The sequence below is a fragment of the Strongylocentrotus purpuratus genome, unplaced genomic scaffold (genome assembly GCF_000002235.5).
Source record: "Strongylocentrotus purpuratus isolate Spur 01 unplaced genomic scaffold, Spur_5.0 spur5_scaffold_12, whole genome shotgun sequence".
In the NCBI taxonomy this organism is placed as follows: Eukaryota; Metazoa; Echinodermata; class Echinoidea; order Camarodonta; family Strongylocentrotidae; genus Strongylocentrotus; species Strongylocentrotus purpuratus.
The window spans coordinates 31,250,616-31,269,685 of NW_022145597.1; the positions used below are offsets into that span (position 1 = coordinate 31,250,616).

Here is a 19,070-nt window from a genome sequence, read left to right on the forward strand (position 1 = left end):
TGTACATAAACATACTTTCACATATCATTGTGATGGTTATCATTTTAATGTTACCGTTTTCATGTTCATTTTGTATTTCTCTCTCTCTCTTCTTCAGCTCAAGATTTAAAAGTCTGTAGGACGGGGATGTCCTGTTGTACTGCGTCCCTGGAGAGGGAGCTCATCAACCAAGCAAAGCTAGACTTTCATACCAGTCTTCAAACATCCACCATGTTCCTCAAGTATACCCTGGCGACCAGTGCAGTAGATTTCAGAAGTAAGCATTTACAGTTTTACTCTTCGTTGATAATGTATAGTTATTTCATTTTTCATTTTGTTTCATTTATTTTAATTTCCAATCGTAAATAAAACAATATAACATCATGACATGGGCAGGGTATGGTTGATAATCCCAAACAAAATTAAACAAACTTGCAGTAAATGAATATACAACAAGATATAGATCATAAAGAGCCAAGAATTATGTAATTTTTTCCATAATGTACAAGAAATTGCATTATTTTGTTTTCCCTTCTATTACCAAACACTGGAACAAACAACTTACATTTACATTGTGCACATTTTCATCCCAGACATGTCAAAAGATGGTCAAGATGCTTTCAAAGTATCATTATTATTCAGACTTTAGCTCAGCTGTCCTAAGGCACCCAAAGCATGCTTCTAATGACTTCCTACCAGGTACCCATTTACTACACCTGGGTTTAGAGTGGCAAGTTTAGATCAATACCTTGCCATAGGACTTGTATAAATGTGGGGTTTTAGGCTGCTATACTTTCATGTTTTCCAACCGACTTCCTGTAGCTTACATGTACATATGTAGCCTTAGAGTATGTACTTTACTTTTATTTGGGCAAGATCAAGTTTTGAACCCCCAATAGTACCTTCGAATTTTCTTTGAACCGTGAGAAAATAATAATCCAGGAAATACGATACTGGGGGTTATCACGAAGGGAAAATAATAATGCTTATGCAAAAGGTTTCTCAGAAAAGAAAGGGGGGAAAAAACAGTGGGCACTACTTTTGAAGGGTTGGCAGAGTTCCTAACCACTATTTCTTCAGAAACATAATAATTTTGAAAATAACATTTTTTTTTGTCACTACAATCATAATAACACTCAATGTAAACTCACATCTATTTTGTGAAAAATGGGATGTTTTCTGCTATTGATTACATTTTTGTATTTGTAAGTTGTAACTAATTTGTTGTTGAACTCCAAATTGTTGGTGTTTTGATTATTGTCGGCTCCTTTTGATGATGCAAACCCTCATTTAACACTTTATGAATCCCCAAAAGGAAGCCTATAATTACATACTAAACATATTTTCACTTGCTGAATGCATTGTGTTCATCAGTTCATAAACACATCATCTGTGGAGCCAGAAAGGCAGTAACTGATATACTTCAACACTGAGTGAATGCCCTTCTTGCTCTGAACACATATTGTATAAACCTTATCATACATTGTATGTTTTTGGCTTGAGCTCTTTGGTGTAGATACCCCAATATTTGCCTGAGGGGAGGAATATTCAGGCCTAAACTTCACCTCTTCATGTGGGTTGTTGTTTATTTAATTTCTAAGAAGGGGGTGCTGCTTTGGTAATTCCCTGGGGTATGAATGGTGTTGATGGTTTATTGATTGGATTAAACTATGGATGATTGGATTAACTCTGTTTATCTGTCTGGCTATGTAGACTATACTGATTAAAACCATAACCTCTCTCTCTCTCTCTCTCTCATTTTACTCTCAATATCTTTCAATATCTTTCTCTCCCTCTCTCTCTCTCCCATTCTCTTATCCAATTTTATTCCTTTCATTCTCTCTCTCCTACCTTTTACTCTCTCTCTCTCTCTCTCTCTCTCTCTCTCTCTCTCTTTCGCTCTCTTTCCTCGCATTCTCTCGCCGTTCCCTCCCTCTGTATCTCTGCCCCTACACTTTCTCTTTCTCTCTCCCTTCCTCTCTCTCCCTTCCATCCCCCACCTCTGCCCTACTTTCTCCTATCTCTTCAATTTCCTCTATATCCCTCAAGGGATTTATTTTGTCTCTTTTTCATGAGCGAAACATTAAGATACACAAGGAAACTGTACTTTTTTAACCAAAGAAACAAATGATATCTGTATAGTAAACGAGATGTACTCACAAGAAAATATGTAAAAAAAAAACAGTGTAAAACGTGTTGGTAAGGAGAGATAGTGCACAATCGTATACACAGTTCTCAAATGATAGGAAAGGGTTTTGATTTTGAATCTCGATAAGGAACTCTATATAAGAAGTCAATTTGAAAATAATTGAATTCTCTAAGAGTGGGGATTTAAAGTCCATCAATAATTTCTCACTTGCTTCTTTAAGAGGGTGCTGTACCGAAACACAATTTACTTCATTCAAAGTTTCCTCTCCCAACTTCCAAAGAATAAGGAGTGCAATTTTACTGTTACCGAAAAGTTACAAGAAAGGCGACCAGCCGAGAACAATAGATCGGCTCTCAAGGCCTGCCGCGATAATCAACATTTTAGCCCCAAGTAAGAGATTACAATTACTCTCATTTACGTTGCGTCTTTTCTTCAAACTCAGTAGCTTCTCTTGTGTAATGTTTCCTATTATCACCCTCTATTCATACCCTATTTCAATCCACATACTTTCCTCGCGCTGGCCTCCGGTCATAAAATGTGTCTGGCTCCGGCTTTTCCTTTTCGGAGTGGTCATTTTTCTTTCTTCATATTGATGCATCTATAGCAGGATATAGCAAACATACCTGTGCCTTCTTTCTTTCATAATTTTGAAACCCCTTTGAAACCTCCTACTCGCCAACGTTTTATTATATTCATAGTGTTTGCCTCCGTCATCAAGAGCTATTCTAAGTCCTTCATGAAGCAGTCTGAGGTTTTGTCTGTCTCATGGTCACTTGCTAAAGTTAACTGGTTATTTATCCATGTCACTATAATCCCTAATGTCATTCAAGAATCGTCAAACTGGCCGGACATTGCAGACCACTGTGAAATATTGAAAAGAAAACGATGACGCAAAGAACGATGAAAAGGGGGGGGGGGGGGAGAACAGTCAACCTCTTTTTTAGGCTTTTGATGAAAAGGTCTGAAACCTCATGGCTGTTGGAAAATATTAATGAACAAAGTCTTTATTGTTCACTTTCCATCTATCATTTGCTCTTTCTCTATCTCGTTTTGTCTGATTGTGTATCCCCTCCCTCACTCTTTCTCTTTCTCTCTTCTGCCTTCCGGTCTTTTCTCTGTTTATTTTCACTTTCATCAATATTGCCCTCATCATGAATCCTTTCATTGATGTGTCAATTTCCCTGTTCCATTTTCCTTCTCACTTACCATTTATCTTCTACTCTGTGACAAGTGAGTGTATAATTGTTGTGGCGTTGTTTTCTTGCCCCCTCCCTACAACAACAACAACAACAACAACAACAACAAGAAAAACAATATCCCATGTGCCCTCCTGCAAAAAGTCCTGGCTCCTTTATGTTGCAATGATCTTAAGTTAACCAATTGAATGCATTATATAAACAACATCTTGAAAGTATTTGGGAAAAAGTAGTCTCTCTATTTTAAGAAATTGGAGGGTTGAATGTCAAAACATTCTTGACAGAAAAATACTCGAGAAGATTTAGAATTCTGAAAAAGAAAATATGCAGGTTATACTTTTGAAATTATGTATTAGTAGGCCTTTGCTTGAACTGCAGGCATATCTGTAGGTATTGATATGAGAAGAGGTGTAAAGATTTCTTTAAAAAAAAGAAAATAAACAAGTTATACCTTTGAACATGACCTTTCACAGTATGGTATGTTTTCAGTCAGGAAGGGATTATTTTTTATCAAAGTCTTGGCTCTGCCTTGATCTAGATATTGAGGTGAGAGCGTTATGTCTCATGTCTGTCATCACCGCTGGTCACCCATGTTGAGGGTTGGTGGAATATGTGTTCAGCTGGGCTGGATGTAAATAAACAATAAATGTGAGGAGTTGTATTGAAATGAATGGAGAAAAAATGGAAGAATGACACTTTTTTCTATCTTCTCGAGTTATGACAACCTTTGAGAAATATGATGGCCATCGCATAGTGTAATTCTGTTTCTTGTTGCATTTCTGAATGCATGGATGATATCCTTCTATTTCAGTATTTATCAATTCAATTTTGTCATTTACATGAAAACTACAACTAGATAAACTATACTTTATAGTTGTTGCATGTCTTCTGAAGCAAAAAAGGTTTACATTTAACATTTGTAGATACCGGTAACTGGTTTGTCAGAACTTTTACAAATCGTATCTCTGTCAAGTACTTTTTATTATACATAAATGTATTTACAGGGCTATCAAGGTAATGTGGAATATAACTAGAGAGACAATGATATGGTACATAAAAAGGATGTAACAGTAGATCCTCATTCAAGCAACTAATGACCAGTCACCAGTGATATAGAGAATTAACTCACATGAATCTCCAAAGTACAGGGGGATGTGTTTCTTGCCAAGAAATGATACATGATACAAGACCTTGCAATCAAAGTGTGACTGTCAACGTGACTTCATAAACATCTGAAAAATCTCCTCACCCCACCTTTGTGCCCCCAGACCTGTTAGGGGGGCGGGTAGCACTGTGTTCTATTTCTATACTGCCTGTTGATGTCGAGTGCCAGAAGGGTGTTAACTCTTATAATTTTACACAGAGGTAATGCCCTTCTGGCTCTAAACAGACTATATTATTCTTGAACTTTGTTTTAGATTCATTCATATGAACTTTTAGCGCCCTTCTGAGTCTCAACACAGAATATAAATATTCCTTCTGTTTGGCGACAAAAGGGCATTAATTGGTATACATTTTCACAGAGTCAACGATCCTTGAAATTGTTTCAAATTCATGCACTTTAACAATTTAGTTATTCCACTAGAAGAGCATTTTGACCATCAGTATTGCCTCATAGCATCAGTATGAAAGGGGTGTGGTAGATCTTTATCCAGCGGAGAGATGACAGATTGAAAGGCTATCCCCTTCTCACCTTCCTACTCTTATAACAGATGGGTGTAGGGTGACAAATTGGATAATTAATTGATGCCCAATTATACCAGAGTGGATGCTAGATGAATAGTGTAAATGTCTGTCCGCGGGTTCATGGACTTTTCCATCCATCTGCGAGGGAGTAGAGGTTGTTTTGCACTTGTGCGGTTAGGCACATGTAGTCAGTAGGTGGTCAAAGGTAATTTGTTTGGCCCTATAATGCATGTACCTGCAGTATGTTGCTAATTTTAAGTAATGGATAATTAAAATGATATTCTAAGTACATGATTATGAGTGTTATTCCTCGGCAAGTTGGCACTGCAGTTATAGATTTTATTTCATCTGAGAAAGCGCTGTAGAAGTGGGTTTCCACTTTTGTGCTTATGTAAGAAGTGGTTGAATTAATTGTCCTCATGAGAAATTCACATCCTTTGTGGCAATGTACCTGCTAAACATGGCAGATTTTAAGTATTGATAATTAAAATGATAAACATGTATTTAAAGCACATGTTTATGAGTGTGATCTTGAGGCCCTTTGGATTCCAGGTAATCAGTTACAGGTAAATGCCTCAATGCTTGGCTAATTTCTTTCATATATTTATGACTCAATTATTTTCTACTTTGGGATTTTATGCAACATTATGACAGTAAGTATGAATTTAGAAATGTTTTGGTAAGTCACTATAATTACAACACACATCTTTAGAATTTGGAAACACTTTTAGAAGGATTTCCCCCAAGATAAAATTAATTTTTGTTTTACTTTTGACTGGGGGGGGGGGGGTTCATTCTTTAGGCAGTAAATATGTATATGAATCAATAATTCAAACCTGCATTGAAGTGGTACAAGAAAATTATTGTTTCATTATTTTTTCTTCATCATGGATTGTCACTGCCAGAACCTAAGAATTTATCAGACATAGATTATACATTTAGGTCCATAATCAAAGATACCATACAAACATCAAGATTTTAGCAGAGTATTGACCCTAACTTACTTTTAATGGTTTTCCTTCAACGACATGTGTAATTTTGTGGAGCTGAACGCTGTTCAATAATTCTTCAGCTGGCGAGAAACCAGAACGAAATTGATCTTTATGATAAATATGTTTGCCCTAAAACTATAGAGAACATACCACCATGTTGTACAATATTTCAGCACCTGCAGACTCCAAAATGAATATTTGCTGAATGAGATTGGGTATCTCAGTTTAAGATCTGCCCCGAGATACGAGGGAATGAAAGAACTTTTGTAATTTAAACCCCAAACGGCACATATTTGCCCGAGTGCCAGATGATTTGTTTAGAGAAAAGTACATTAGGCGGGAATTCCGTAATGCACCATGGGGTTGAACAGGAGAATGTGAGCAATTTGAAAGCAGTGTTGTGGCGTACATGCAAAGCATCATGGAAGTTTAGTTATGGAGAGTAGATTTCTCTTGTCTTAGAAAATGACTCGAGAAGCATGACTGTCCATTTTGTCTGGCTTCATGTGCATGTAGACAGCATAACTCTTGTGGACTGTATAGTTTTCCACAGTTTGAGTAGATTGTTATGATTTTTGTTCCCGGTATGTCATTTAAGATATCAACTTTTATTCATAAGAAATACACTATTTACTACTCATACAATTACCGGGTAGTTATTTAGATACACTTGTGCGCATTCATGACAAATGTTTATGAGTTGTATTTTGACACATTTTGGTTTACCATACCCTTTGTGTTCCTTTCAATCATTTGGAGATGTGTACTCTACAACAGTCACAGTGTAGTGTATTTAGTTTAAGATAGTGTTTTACTTTGCCAGAATTATTTGATCTTTGGTAGCATTTCATGTAACTCTGTGATACATAAAAAGTGTAACGCTACTGGGGTTTAAAACAGACAGATTGCTAGTGAATTCAGTAGAAATTCGTTTTCAAAGAGTTGAAGGAATACATGTCTTTCGAGATGGAGTAAAACTTAAGAAACAAGCTCTGTACCTGGGAACTTGGCCCTGTCATGAGTGGTCTGGACTTTATCAAGCATACCTTCCATGGATACTTGGTATAGAGGAACCAGAAGATTGTTTCAAGAAGGGGGAATTTATGACGAATCAACAAAGCAGTATTTCAAACGGTTTCCCAAAGCTTGTTCCCACTGGGCATATTTTGTTCTTGTTCAAATTTTTCAAGTTGAGTTTTGATTTTTTTTATCTTTCTCAATCATCTCAATGAAATTGGGTTAAAAACAAGGCAATGCATCAACTCTAGGAAGAAGAGGGTAAATGAATTTGATATCAAACATTGTACACACTTTACAATTACATTTAAGTATACTTTTTAAGGTCACAAATTAAAATGCTGAATATGTTTGTTTATTTTCCTTACCCTCAAAGTCAGGTTTATAAGAAATAAGCGGTTATGATTTAAAAGGAAAAAATGATACAAATCCATTCTTTTATAATGTTGGGATACTGGTGGAATTCAAGACTTTGATTAAAAAAAAAATGAATACAACACCCTGCAATCAGTTTAATCTTTGATGGTTGTCATTTCAAATGAATCATATATAGTTTGATAGTTTGAGCTTGCATCAATTCAGTAATTTGTTTCAAGTTCATTGTTTTCATCTTTCAAACAACTTCAAAATGTCATGAGAATTTAAAAAATCATCCTACTACTCTACCAAAGCTTCTCACTTTTGTTGTTTTATTTACACAGGATAACAGTTCTAATCTATGTTTACATGCTTGTATTGGTGATAATCATTTGTTTGTTGAGCACTGTGTCCACTGAGCATGTTTCTTAGTGGTGAATGTGAACGCATGTCAAACAGCTACCCTGATAGGTCCGTTTTATGGCCCAGTAAATGGATTTTGATGTTGCATTGGGTCATTGGTGGCCGATGAGTCATTTACGACCGTTTTGTCCAAAATGTCTGTGTCCGGGTTAAAAGTGTCCTACTGTATGTGACATGAAAGAGCTTGAATTTCTTCTTTTACTTCTGAACTCTTATCATGTTATTGTAATACAAGAAACTTTTCAAGATAAGACTTTTGCACATTGTAATTGACAGTAATTTTCACATAAGAAACCATTACGAACAAAGAATATTTCTCTTCTACAGCTGTATGTAGTGTAAAATTAAAAGCACACACAAAAAACATTGTGAGATGAGACTTTTGGGTAGTGTTATTGACAGTAGCTTCCTTCATGTATGGTCGGTCTGGGCTCTATTTTGTCAGAGATATACATGTAGGGTTAGGGTTACGATTGGATTTTTGGTTAAGGGTTAGGGTTAGGTTGAAGTGTAGTGTTGGGTCCAGGGTTGAAGTTAGGTTAGTGTAGGAAATTGAACACAGGACAACTGCCACTTTGAGAGCTCTTGTACCCTTAGATCGAACCAACAAATGACCCCAATACATGGACCTACAGAATTCAAGGTGTGTGGACACATTTCTAGCTGAGGGACAGTATTCTGGTTGATATGGGCTACCTCTTACCCACAAGGGCGGTGTATCCACCTCTGTGGTTGGCATATTTGATTGTCTTTGTGGGCTCATACTGACAAGAAGTGACAAGGATCTCCATCATCACCTATTCAGAAGCACACAAGAGAACCTGTCTAGAAGGGCCAATTTAGAATCACACCATCCCCTCTTAAAACCAGTCTTTAAAGGCCGATTTAGAAGCACCAAAACAAGACTAAAACCTTTCTAGAAAGGCCATACACTGCATATAGTATAGGCTTCTCCATCATCACTCATTCAGAAGCACAAACACCACACAGAAGAACATGTCTTTAAAGACCAACTTAGAAGCACAATAAACAAGACTGAAACCTGTCTGTAAAGGCCACATACTGCATAATAAGCCCCTATCCAGTTTTCAACTTCGGCCAAGAATAATTATGATTTCAAGTTTTCTTGTCCCTGCCTGCACCTTTTTTAAGGGCACCGCCTTCCTTTGCAATGTTAGTTGATATTTTAAATTGAAGGCATCTAGACAGATAAAGTTCTTCAGTGAATCGTTTTTTAAAATAATTTCAGCTCAACTATATTTACATGGTCCTCTTTTCATTTCAGAGGGTTCTTTTCTGAATTTCATCGCTATTTCGCCCTTTGCCCCTCTGCATTTTCCTTGCAGTAGTCTAAATAATACTTGTAGCGAAATGTGCATAAGGGTCATTGTCATGTACACTTTGTAATTTACAAAAGAAGCGATATATCCTCACTATTGTTGTACAGGGACAGGTGGAATTTTCAATGCATATTGAATGAGGACATTTCAAAAAGGGGAAAATTAGTCAAGAGGGAGCCGAAAATCCCTTTGTAGGGAGATTGTCCTGTCGTAATGATCGGTAGCATAACAGGATTATGTAGGCTTCAATTTAAACGTAAGAATGATACAATGTACGGCATGACTAATAAGCCTGTGCTAATCCAGCTATGGCTCCTCGATTATCCCTTAAACCTGGATTATCCCTGAAAATCTTCTTTTAAGATGGTGGTAAAACGTCTTTACAATTGGCACAAAGAAAAGTTGAGGCCTTTCCCATCTGTTGTCAGCAAATCTTCCCATTATTATGTCTTTCCCAATAATGAGTATGTTTGGTAGAGGGAAAGGTACATCGAGAAATGAAAACAACCACTAGCTTAGATCCCTAAAACCCATATGAATAAGTTCACATGTAGAAAAATTCTTCATATTTCTTCTGCAAATTAAGCAGCTTTCAATTTGCTTACCGGTAATTGTTTCATAGTTTTTTGTGCAACATATGTGTAATATACTTGTAGGAGATTTAAACACAAAATATTTTAAACCGTACCTTTAAAGTTCAACAGTCCCAGTAGAGTACATGTTGTTGGTCTTTTTGGTCATATGAATGAATACAAATGTAGAAAGATTCTTGATATATCCTTTAGCAAACTAAACAGTTGTCGATTTGCTTAATTGTTGCATAGTTTTGTGGAACATATGTGTAATATTCAACTTGCAGGAGATTTAATCAAAAAATATTTCAAACCTTACCTGTAAAGTTCAACAGTCCAAGTACAGTACATGTTGTTGGTCTTTTTGGTCATATGAATGAATACAAATGTAGAAAGATTCTCGATATATCCTTTAGCAAACGAAACAGTTTTAAATTTGCATAATTTTTTTGTAGTTTTGTGCAACATAATTCAACTCGCAGGAGATTTAAACAAAAAATATTTTAAACCGTACCTTTAAAGTTCAACAGTCCAACAACATGCAAGTTCAGTGTAGTTGGTCCTTTGTTCATCAACACTGGTGTGACAGAGGGTATCATTGGCAAGGCATGGTACAATAGCCATGTAAATAGTCCCTTTCAATTGCACCACTGATCTTTAAACAATGGTGCTGTGATTTCGATTTTGATGAACAAAAAATTGTGATTTTCTGCATGTAGGTGTGTAGGGATAGAAGAAAAAGGATGAGCTGGGAAAGGAAAGCGTGCGATGGAGGGAGTAGTGAATAATTGATTGACGTGGACAATTTGTATGATGAAATATGATGGTAGGAACCAAAGATATGAATATAACAGTAAATGGGAGAGAAAAGGAGAGGAGAGAAAGGGAGAGATCGTTAGATTGAGAGAGAGAGAGAGAGAGAGAGAGAGAGAGAGAGAGAGAGAGAAGGAGAGAGAAATAGAAATAATAGGGGTAAAAGAGAGTTTAAAAATTGAGGATTCAGAGAGAGAGAGAGAGAGAGAGAGAGAGGGAGAGAGAAGGGGAGGGGGCTGAGGGGGAGAGAAGGAGTGTGGAAGAGAGAGGTTGTGAAGAGAGGAAAGAGGGATTTTAACATGTAGCAAGTATTCAGAGAGCAGAGGATTGAAAAGGAGAAAATAATAGATAGATAGAAGGAAAATAGAGGAAGGAGAGAAGAAGAAATTACATAGAAATGATACCACACTTGTGGTTTTCCAGTCCAGGTGGGGTTATTCAAGCATGGATAGAAGTTGAATAAAGAACAATCTGTCATAAAACTTCCTCTTTTTTTGGACCTTGTGCTGACTTTTTAGCTATTCATATTTAAACCATACTTAGTCACTAAAACCACAATAATCATACAACTACAAAGGCATGCATTCAATTGCATATGTGAAGCAAAAGAAAATGTTTGCATGATTTTTTTTTTCTGCACAATTCTGCTCGAGATCATAAAGAAGAATGTTTGCGATGCTCACATTTACACTAGTAGATGATACATGATGTGGAGAAGTTTCAGATATTGATATTCAAATATCAACACTTCTGTTGATCTATAGCACCGTCAAGAAAGCCTGGGGCATTAGAATTGTATATTTCTTACATATCATAATATTTGAAGCATTTTTTAAATTCAAAGTCAGAAAGTGATCAAATGTCAAGCAAATATATACCGTAAACTCATACATTTTGGTGTTGGGACTCAGACATGCGCTTAGCTATCTTTCATATTTTCTCTTTTCTAATTTTCCAAGCAAGCCTCTTCCGTTTTTTACCCTTTCTATTCCATAAAAGCATTTTTTTTTTAAATTAAAATTTTCAGTGAATAGAAACCAGTATTTGGCCCTTTACTTGCAGATTCTAACAAGTGCATGTCGCCAACATGCCAAAATTCACAAGTTGGGCACCAAAAGGAATGTCTCGGTCACACTCTTGTGAAAGGAAACTCGTGCTTGGAATGGGTCTCCTTTTGTCGCTCGAGTTGTTGAAATTTATTTTTGTTTCTCAGCAGGGGCGATATGGATACCGGGCCTTATTGTTGCCGCTGCCCGGGATAGGTCATTTTCATGAACGGGAGTTTATTAGTTATGTATCACTGATCTGCGAAGCTATAGAAAAGTGGAGAGAATAGGAGAGGGAGGGGGTTATTTATATATGAAAGGGGAGAGAATGGTGCATGTATTGGATGAGAGAGAGGGAGAGAGAGATTGAAAGAGATGGAGAGACAGTGTGTTAGAGTTAGAGAGAGAGAGAGAGAGAGAGAGAGAGAGAGGGTGAGAGAAAAGAGGATGGAGGAATAGAAATGAAAAAGAAAAATGGAAAAATAAGAAGAGAGAATGCCAGAATAAGGGGTGTGTATCAATTATTTGTAAAATATATATTGTGGTTCATTTGTTCATCATAAACAATTATTTTGCATCAATGAATCGTTTTGATTTGATTGGATTGGAAGAATTTGAAAGCACATAAGAGTGAGAGAAAGAGCAAAGATGAGAAGAAAAGAGAGAAAGGGGATGAGAGAAAATGGGATAAAGATAGCGTGCTGAGTGAGGGAGCATTGAGATGCAAAATCAAAGAAATAGGGATTAATAAAGAATTGCAGGGATTTGTATTCAGGTCATTATATGATATCGAAAGTAAACTAGAATGATACTTTTACATTATCGGTAGATGTTAGAAGCAACTACAGTATCCATGCATGAATCATCATACTGCTGAATCATGAAGTTTGCGCAAGACAAAAAGAATTTGCAAACCTCAGTCTTCGAAGATCAAAAAGATTAAACGAGGACAAAAGCAGAAAACTAAATCCACTTTATGGAGATGTTTTCTGTGTCATTTTCAGGATAAATATGGGAATCAATTTAAATTCCATCTTAGGCAAGATGAACGATCCTGCCATTAGCTCAATGTCAGTGACTCAGCCCCTGTTCTTGTGTTTTCTCTGGCGAAAACTTGGTATGGGGTCACGACCCCTGAGCGCTGGTTTGATTGTTTTTAGGCTGGATAGCCTTAGGGTTTAGACTGACTCCAAACGCTCTCGACCTGAGATGAGGTCGTGTTCATACTGGAAGGTGTTTGTGTTGTTATTTCACTTGAAGAAAGTATGCTTTTGAGTAAGCATCCAGGGCACCAACGGCTTTAAGTCCTCTTTAAGGAACCCTGTAATGAGGATTAATGCCTTATCAAAGGGCACTAGCCCGTCAACCTGGTTTTGAACCCAGGACCTCTCAGTTAGGAGACCACTGCTCTACCACTGAGCCATCGTGCCTCCTCAAGCCTCCTCAAGGTATCAATAGCACACACCCTACTCTTGGCAATGTGTGAACATGGTTTTTAATCTATTCAAAGTAAATTAAAACGTTGAGGTAGTTTATAAAAAAGCTACACCTTAAACAAACGTAGTAATGCAGAGTTTTGGTCAAGGTATCAGCCTTTTTTCAGAGTCAATATCTTTTATAATGCATCAATCTCAAGGAGGTGATATCAATTACTCACCTCCATCTCTTTTTTCGGTAATATGAACATGGTTATTTATCTTTTGTTAGTCAATCAAATTTCTAGGCAGTCTGTAACGCTAAACACCCTAAACAGGTGTAATACAGAGTTTAGGTCAAGGTGTAGTTCTATTATGCTATTCAGAGTTTGATGACTTGTTAAATACATCAGTCCATATCAGTTTGATGTTGGCAGCGTTAGCCTTTGGGGGTAATTAATGATACTGGAATCAGAAACCAACTTCATTTATGATATGAAATAACTGAAGATGATTGATGGGTGGAAAATGCATGAAGAATTTTATAACATGGGGAGAAAACACAAAAATATGGGTGTATATTTCATTTGAGTTCATGTAGATATTAAAAGTTAGTCTAACCACAACTGAATTTAATTGTTATTAAAAGAGTAGAGATATTGATTACACATTGTGAACAATATAGTTTTTGATAGACAAGCATGAATGTATATCATGTTAGCCTTGACATGTATATTAACTTTGTTTGAAGTCTGGTGTCAAAAAAAAAAAAAGCACATACCTGAGCATTGTCAAAAGTGTCAAAAATAATAAATAAGCTTTGGGTTGCCCCAACTACCGAATTTGATAAGAGTAACTATATAACATTTACAATGTAGTCAATTATCCTGATGGATTCATACACAGTCAGGGGAAGGGGATGACTCTCCACATGTATATTCCTACTCTAACAGAAGTCCCAACTTCAACCCTGGACACAACATCATACCTAACCCTAAGCCTAAACCTAAACCCAAACTAAAACCCAACCTAAAACCCAATCTAAAACCCAACCTAAACCACAACGACAACTCTTACCTATCAATATACTTTTTTGATAAAATAATGCCCGGAGCAATCGCCACAGGGGCGAACATCCATCACAACAGCTTAAGTCCCACAGTGTGAACAGTTCCTTTGCATTCTTTTAACGAGCTGGCATAGCTCACTACTGATTCAGAAACATTTTGGTGTCGTTTACCGCTCAGGGCAGCCAGACTCACAGGCTATGGCACACTGCTATGATCCCTGATCTTGGACTTTGTTTCTGCTCCCCACGCACGCACGCCTATGGCAGGCAGGGAAATTGTTCCTTGTCTCGCAGAAAACTGAGCCTTGTCAGAACCATTTTTTTTTGTTATGATACTTTTGGTTTAGAAACTATTGTGGTTCTATTTCACATTTCTTGTATTTTCATGACTGATGATAGTATTTTTTGTCTACAAGTAGGAGTGGGGACTGATTAGTCAGTGGTGTCGATTGGTGTAGAATATTATCCAGATTCCTGTGCCCTAAGATTTTATGAAGGCTTAGGTTGTAAAAGTGTAAAGATTAAAGTTATTTGACATTGAATGTTTATCATACTTTCTAAAATATGAACAGGAAGGTCTTACAATTCTTCTATTCAATTGATTACAAAAACTTCTTATAAATATCATTGGAATGAAAGATATTGTTTATCTAGTATCATGATTGTCCAGTTTGCTTTGAGTAGTGAATGAAAAGAATGGGCAATTTTAATATTCACCTTTATATTTCAAATTTACTCAAAATTATGAATAAAACATTGAGAGTTGGTGATAATTTTAGAATACATCAATACTACACACCTCTTTGTCATTATGAAAATTACAAATGAAAATATCAACATCACAATAATTGTTCTACTCTAAGTTCTGACTGATTGTTTAACATGTCATCCATAAAGGCCTGTAGATCAATATTTGCTTGAGATCCAAATTTCCCACTCAGCTGACCCTATCCTTCTGCCAAACCTAGCCCCAAACCTCTGCCAAAACACACAAGAGCTAGCTGTTCACAAGTTTCAGAAAATATTTGTAAACCCCTGCATGGAGGAGAACAAAACATGTTAGTGTGTTTGGTGGCTAGAGTGATTATTCGCTGACATATTTATGATGAGTGGACAGAAATATGCCTTCTCAAGTTGTTCCTCCTACTCTCCAACCCCACAGTAGCATCCCAATCACCCTCTTGGGTCATTTCATGGACACCTTATACCAGAGGAAACCATCCTGCCCTGTCCCTTCTCCACCAACAACCCCTTAAATCATGGCTTCTCTGAGGAAAAAAAAGTATAGGTTTTTGTGCATCCAGAACTCCATAAAAAAGGGACTGGCTGTGCCTGCAGGGAAGGTGCATTTTATGTGCGCTCTTTGAAGGATCAAAAGAATTTTTACTTTCTGTAACAGTGGTTGTTATGTGCCATTTTCCACTTGATTTGAAGAAATATTTGCTCTACCAGTAATTCTAAAATTCAGATTTTGTTGTTGGATATGACTATTTATAAGCAGTTTCAGATCATAAAGACTAAATCATTATATCATCCTATCAGATTTAATTTTAAATTAAAATAATCAAATTCACTTTGTAATTTAATAGTAGGCATGAAACCTCATGGTAGAATTGTCTTCTTTCAGAGAAAAAATATACCCCCCCCTTGTAAACTTGTGTAGGCCCTAATTGATTTAATTGATTTTGGTTCTTCTAATTTAACGTTTTATAAAATTGTAAATCTGTTTCATTCTAAATAGTAATATTAAGTCTTTATTTCTATTTTCTTATCTTTCAGCTGAATTTGAGGATCTTTTGCAGTATGGAAAAGAGAGGATTCAACAGCATTTTAGGACATTGTATACTAGTATTGCCATCAACATGAACAGCCCTATAGAGGATTTATTTGGTTCTTTGATGGACTACCTCCATGGCATGGATGTAAACGTTGAGCATGCCGTATCAAGGTTCTTTGACACGCTCTTCCCGCACATCTATACCAGTCATATAAACAGCAAAGTGACGCGGTTGGACTCGCGGTATCGCGACTGCCTCTCGAACCAGGCATCGGTGATCATGCCGTTTGGTTTTGCGCACCGGGACCTGGCCAGGATCCTGGAGAAGTCTCTGAAGGTGGCGAGGATGTTCCTTGGGACGGTCAACCTGGGTCTGGAGGTGCTGAACTCGACGGAGAACATGCCCCTGACCCGACGCTGCACCCGCGCCCTGATGCAGATGAGGTACTGCGGACAGTGCCAGTCTTTGGTCGGTGTGCCAGCCTGTCAGGGCTTCTGCTTCAATGTCATGAAAGGTTGCTTGGCTAACTTCATGGATCTGGATCTGTACTGGAGAGAATACGTTGCGGTGGTCGTTGACCTGGTCCGTGTTAGTATGACCGCTGAGTACGACCTCCATTCGGCCATGTACACTCTGGATCAGAAGGTAATGGCAGCCATCACAAGGGCCATAGAGGACAAAGATTCCATTATGCAAGCGGTAAGTTCAAAATGGTTTTGTTTATGATAGCAGGGCTTGTGGTATATCCATTATCCCACAGACTACATGCATGCTTCATATTTGAAACAGTGGAAGCCTAATTAGTCTCAATTTATTGGCAAATATGTTTATCTTTTTGTACTAGACTAAGAGGGCTGCTATTTGAAGGAAAGAAAGTGATACAGTATATGAAAATGAACATAGAGACCTATAGTCATTTTTGTAGTTCTTTTAATTTCATCAAGGCCTACTTACATTCTACCTGAAAGACTGCCCAGTACTAGCATTTCATTTTCATTTGAATATTAGCCATATTGTTGAAGATTCTCCAAACCTATCTGTAACTCCCATCCTATTCTCATAGGCGATGATCACTTGCGGGCCTCCACCCCTCTCAAGACCCTCCCCGTACAACGACTTTGCCATGAACAACCCTGCAGGAAACATCCCCATCGCTCCCAACCCCGCCATCCCTCTGGACGAGCTCTTACTGCAGTTTGTAGGAAGCCTGGACAGTTCCAAGAGTGTCTTCCGGGACCTTCCCCTCCTCATGTGCTCCCAGGGAAATATGGCCTCCGACAGCAACAGAGACTGCTGGACCGGCGAAACGCAAGGAGTGTAAGTAAAATGCTTGGTACTTTTGAAATTGGGTGAGCTGATATTTGCTCTGAAAATTGCTCTTTATTCCATCAAAAATAAAAGGTGAATATCTGGTTAGATTTAGGGTTAGGGTTCAAGTTCGGGTTCAAGCTAAGGGTTAGGGTTAAGGCTGGGTTGAGGTTAGGTATATATGATCTATAATCATATATCAAGATTATATCTAAAGCATTACATTTATTAAAAAATATATCTATAATGTAAATGCTTGTAGATTTAAAGGGAGACAACAACTTGTCTCTGTTTGACACATTTGATCTATAATTGTAGTTCTAAAGGAACATTTTTTTTTTGAGTGAGAAACACTTAGCCAAAACTGGAACAAAACAAATGAATGCCATCCAAGAGTATTTGAACTTTTGGTCCCATATACCGTTATTGCTGTTTGGAGCTTTACATGGTAAATATGCAAAACATATTTGAACCCTGAGGGGTTTATGATGCAACTTAGACAGGGTCGGACGATAAACCTATGGGAGCAAAGCCATGAACTTTGGGGAATTTTCTTCACAAAAGATGAGATGAAAATACAAGCCAAAGTCCCTTTCTAATCCTCTGGTTTTTTCCCTACATGCACCAGGTGGGCGTTTCACTAAACTTGTCATCAGTGACAAATGACAGTTTTTGTTATAAGCTACTGAAATCCTTGCTTCTGATTGGTTATCAGCAGATTTGTCACTTGTCATTGAAAAAAGGCTTTGTGAAACAGGTCCCTGTAATATGCTCAATAGGGACATTTACACTGCAAGCAACAACCATCATTTTTTTTCTCATTCCGGAGGTCATAAACATGACTGGAAAAACCCTTAATCAAAAAAGCCACCTCTCGATTGTTTTTATTTTTGTGTGTTAACTCTGCACCTGAAACTCCACTTTTATTTTTCATTGTAAATGCTCACTCTTAAAACACCAGTGAAATATTCCGGCATTTGGTCACGTGACTGTCCTCGTTTCTGTGCTCTACATACAGAGCAGCGACAAGTGGCCCATGTGCACAATTCACTCTCGCAAAATAAAAAAATAATTATCCAACTCCAAGAGTTTTTTCAGCGTTTTTGCAGTAGTGTAAATGGTTACAACGATAGTTCAAGAAACATGTTTTACTACAATGTGAATGGGCCTATATTTGAGTACAACTTGCTCAGGCACCAGAAATATATACTCCATGCAAAACGAGAAGAAAGATTGTGAAAGAAAAACCACAAGGGCCTTTCCGCTGGTACGCAATACCCTGCCTTTTGTGACAATTCTGAAAGGTCCCGAAGCTGAGCTTTTGTTGTTGTCGGGGATCAAATCTCTCCATTTCAACACGGGTCGGGAGAGGCCGGTGAACAGACCCAGTGTAATGATCTCCTCCATGCGCCTTTCACTCAACCACTGGTCTATGAAAATTAATTTTCCCATATTGGAAAGGCAGGCAACTCGCCAGGGTGCTTATTTTTAATCCCCGCAGAAGCTCTCGCTTTTGAATGGAGGAGGCCTTTTAAGTTGATTCCATGAGCCGCACATTCACAGCGGAATGCTTATGGTTTGTTGTGGTCTTGTATTGACTGAATCCAGCTAAAAAGAAAACAGTTTCCTCTTTTTTTTCTTCTCAAAAGAGACATGGTAAGCTGTTGTGGTTGGGTGAATAGTCATACAACCTCACTAATTTGTAGCAGGGGTATTGTGAGTTAATGAGCGTCTGGTGGAATTTCAACTTGGGTTCAACTCGATCCTTTTCACTATTCTCTATAAAAGGATTTGAGAGGAAATAGTTTCATGTCGTTGTCATCAAACTTTGCACTTTTTGGGGGCTTTGTTTGCTGCCAGGTGGGTTCGGATTGGGGGCAGGTGACTAAAACTGAAGTTGAAAAAGTTCTTCAAAAGACGAGAAAAGATG

General features: G+C 37.5%; 1 protein-coding gene across 1 annotated transcript in view; it reads left to right on the forward strand.

Moving 5' to 3' along the window:
* Window positions 1–19,070, forward strand: part of LOC115917883 (glypican-5-like) — a 41,882-nt gene that overhangs the window by 11,382 nt on the left and 11,430 nt on the right. The window contains exons 2-4 of the mRNA XM_030982405.1: window positions 98–256; window positions 15,834–16,531; window positions 16,896–17,149. Of these exons, the coding sequence (XP_030838265.1) occupies window positions 98–256; window positions 15,834–16,531; window positions 16,896–17,149 (1,111 nt within the window). The remainder of the gene's footprint in view (window positions 1–97; window positions 257–15,833; window positions 16,532–16,895; window positions 17,150–19,070) is intronic.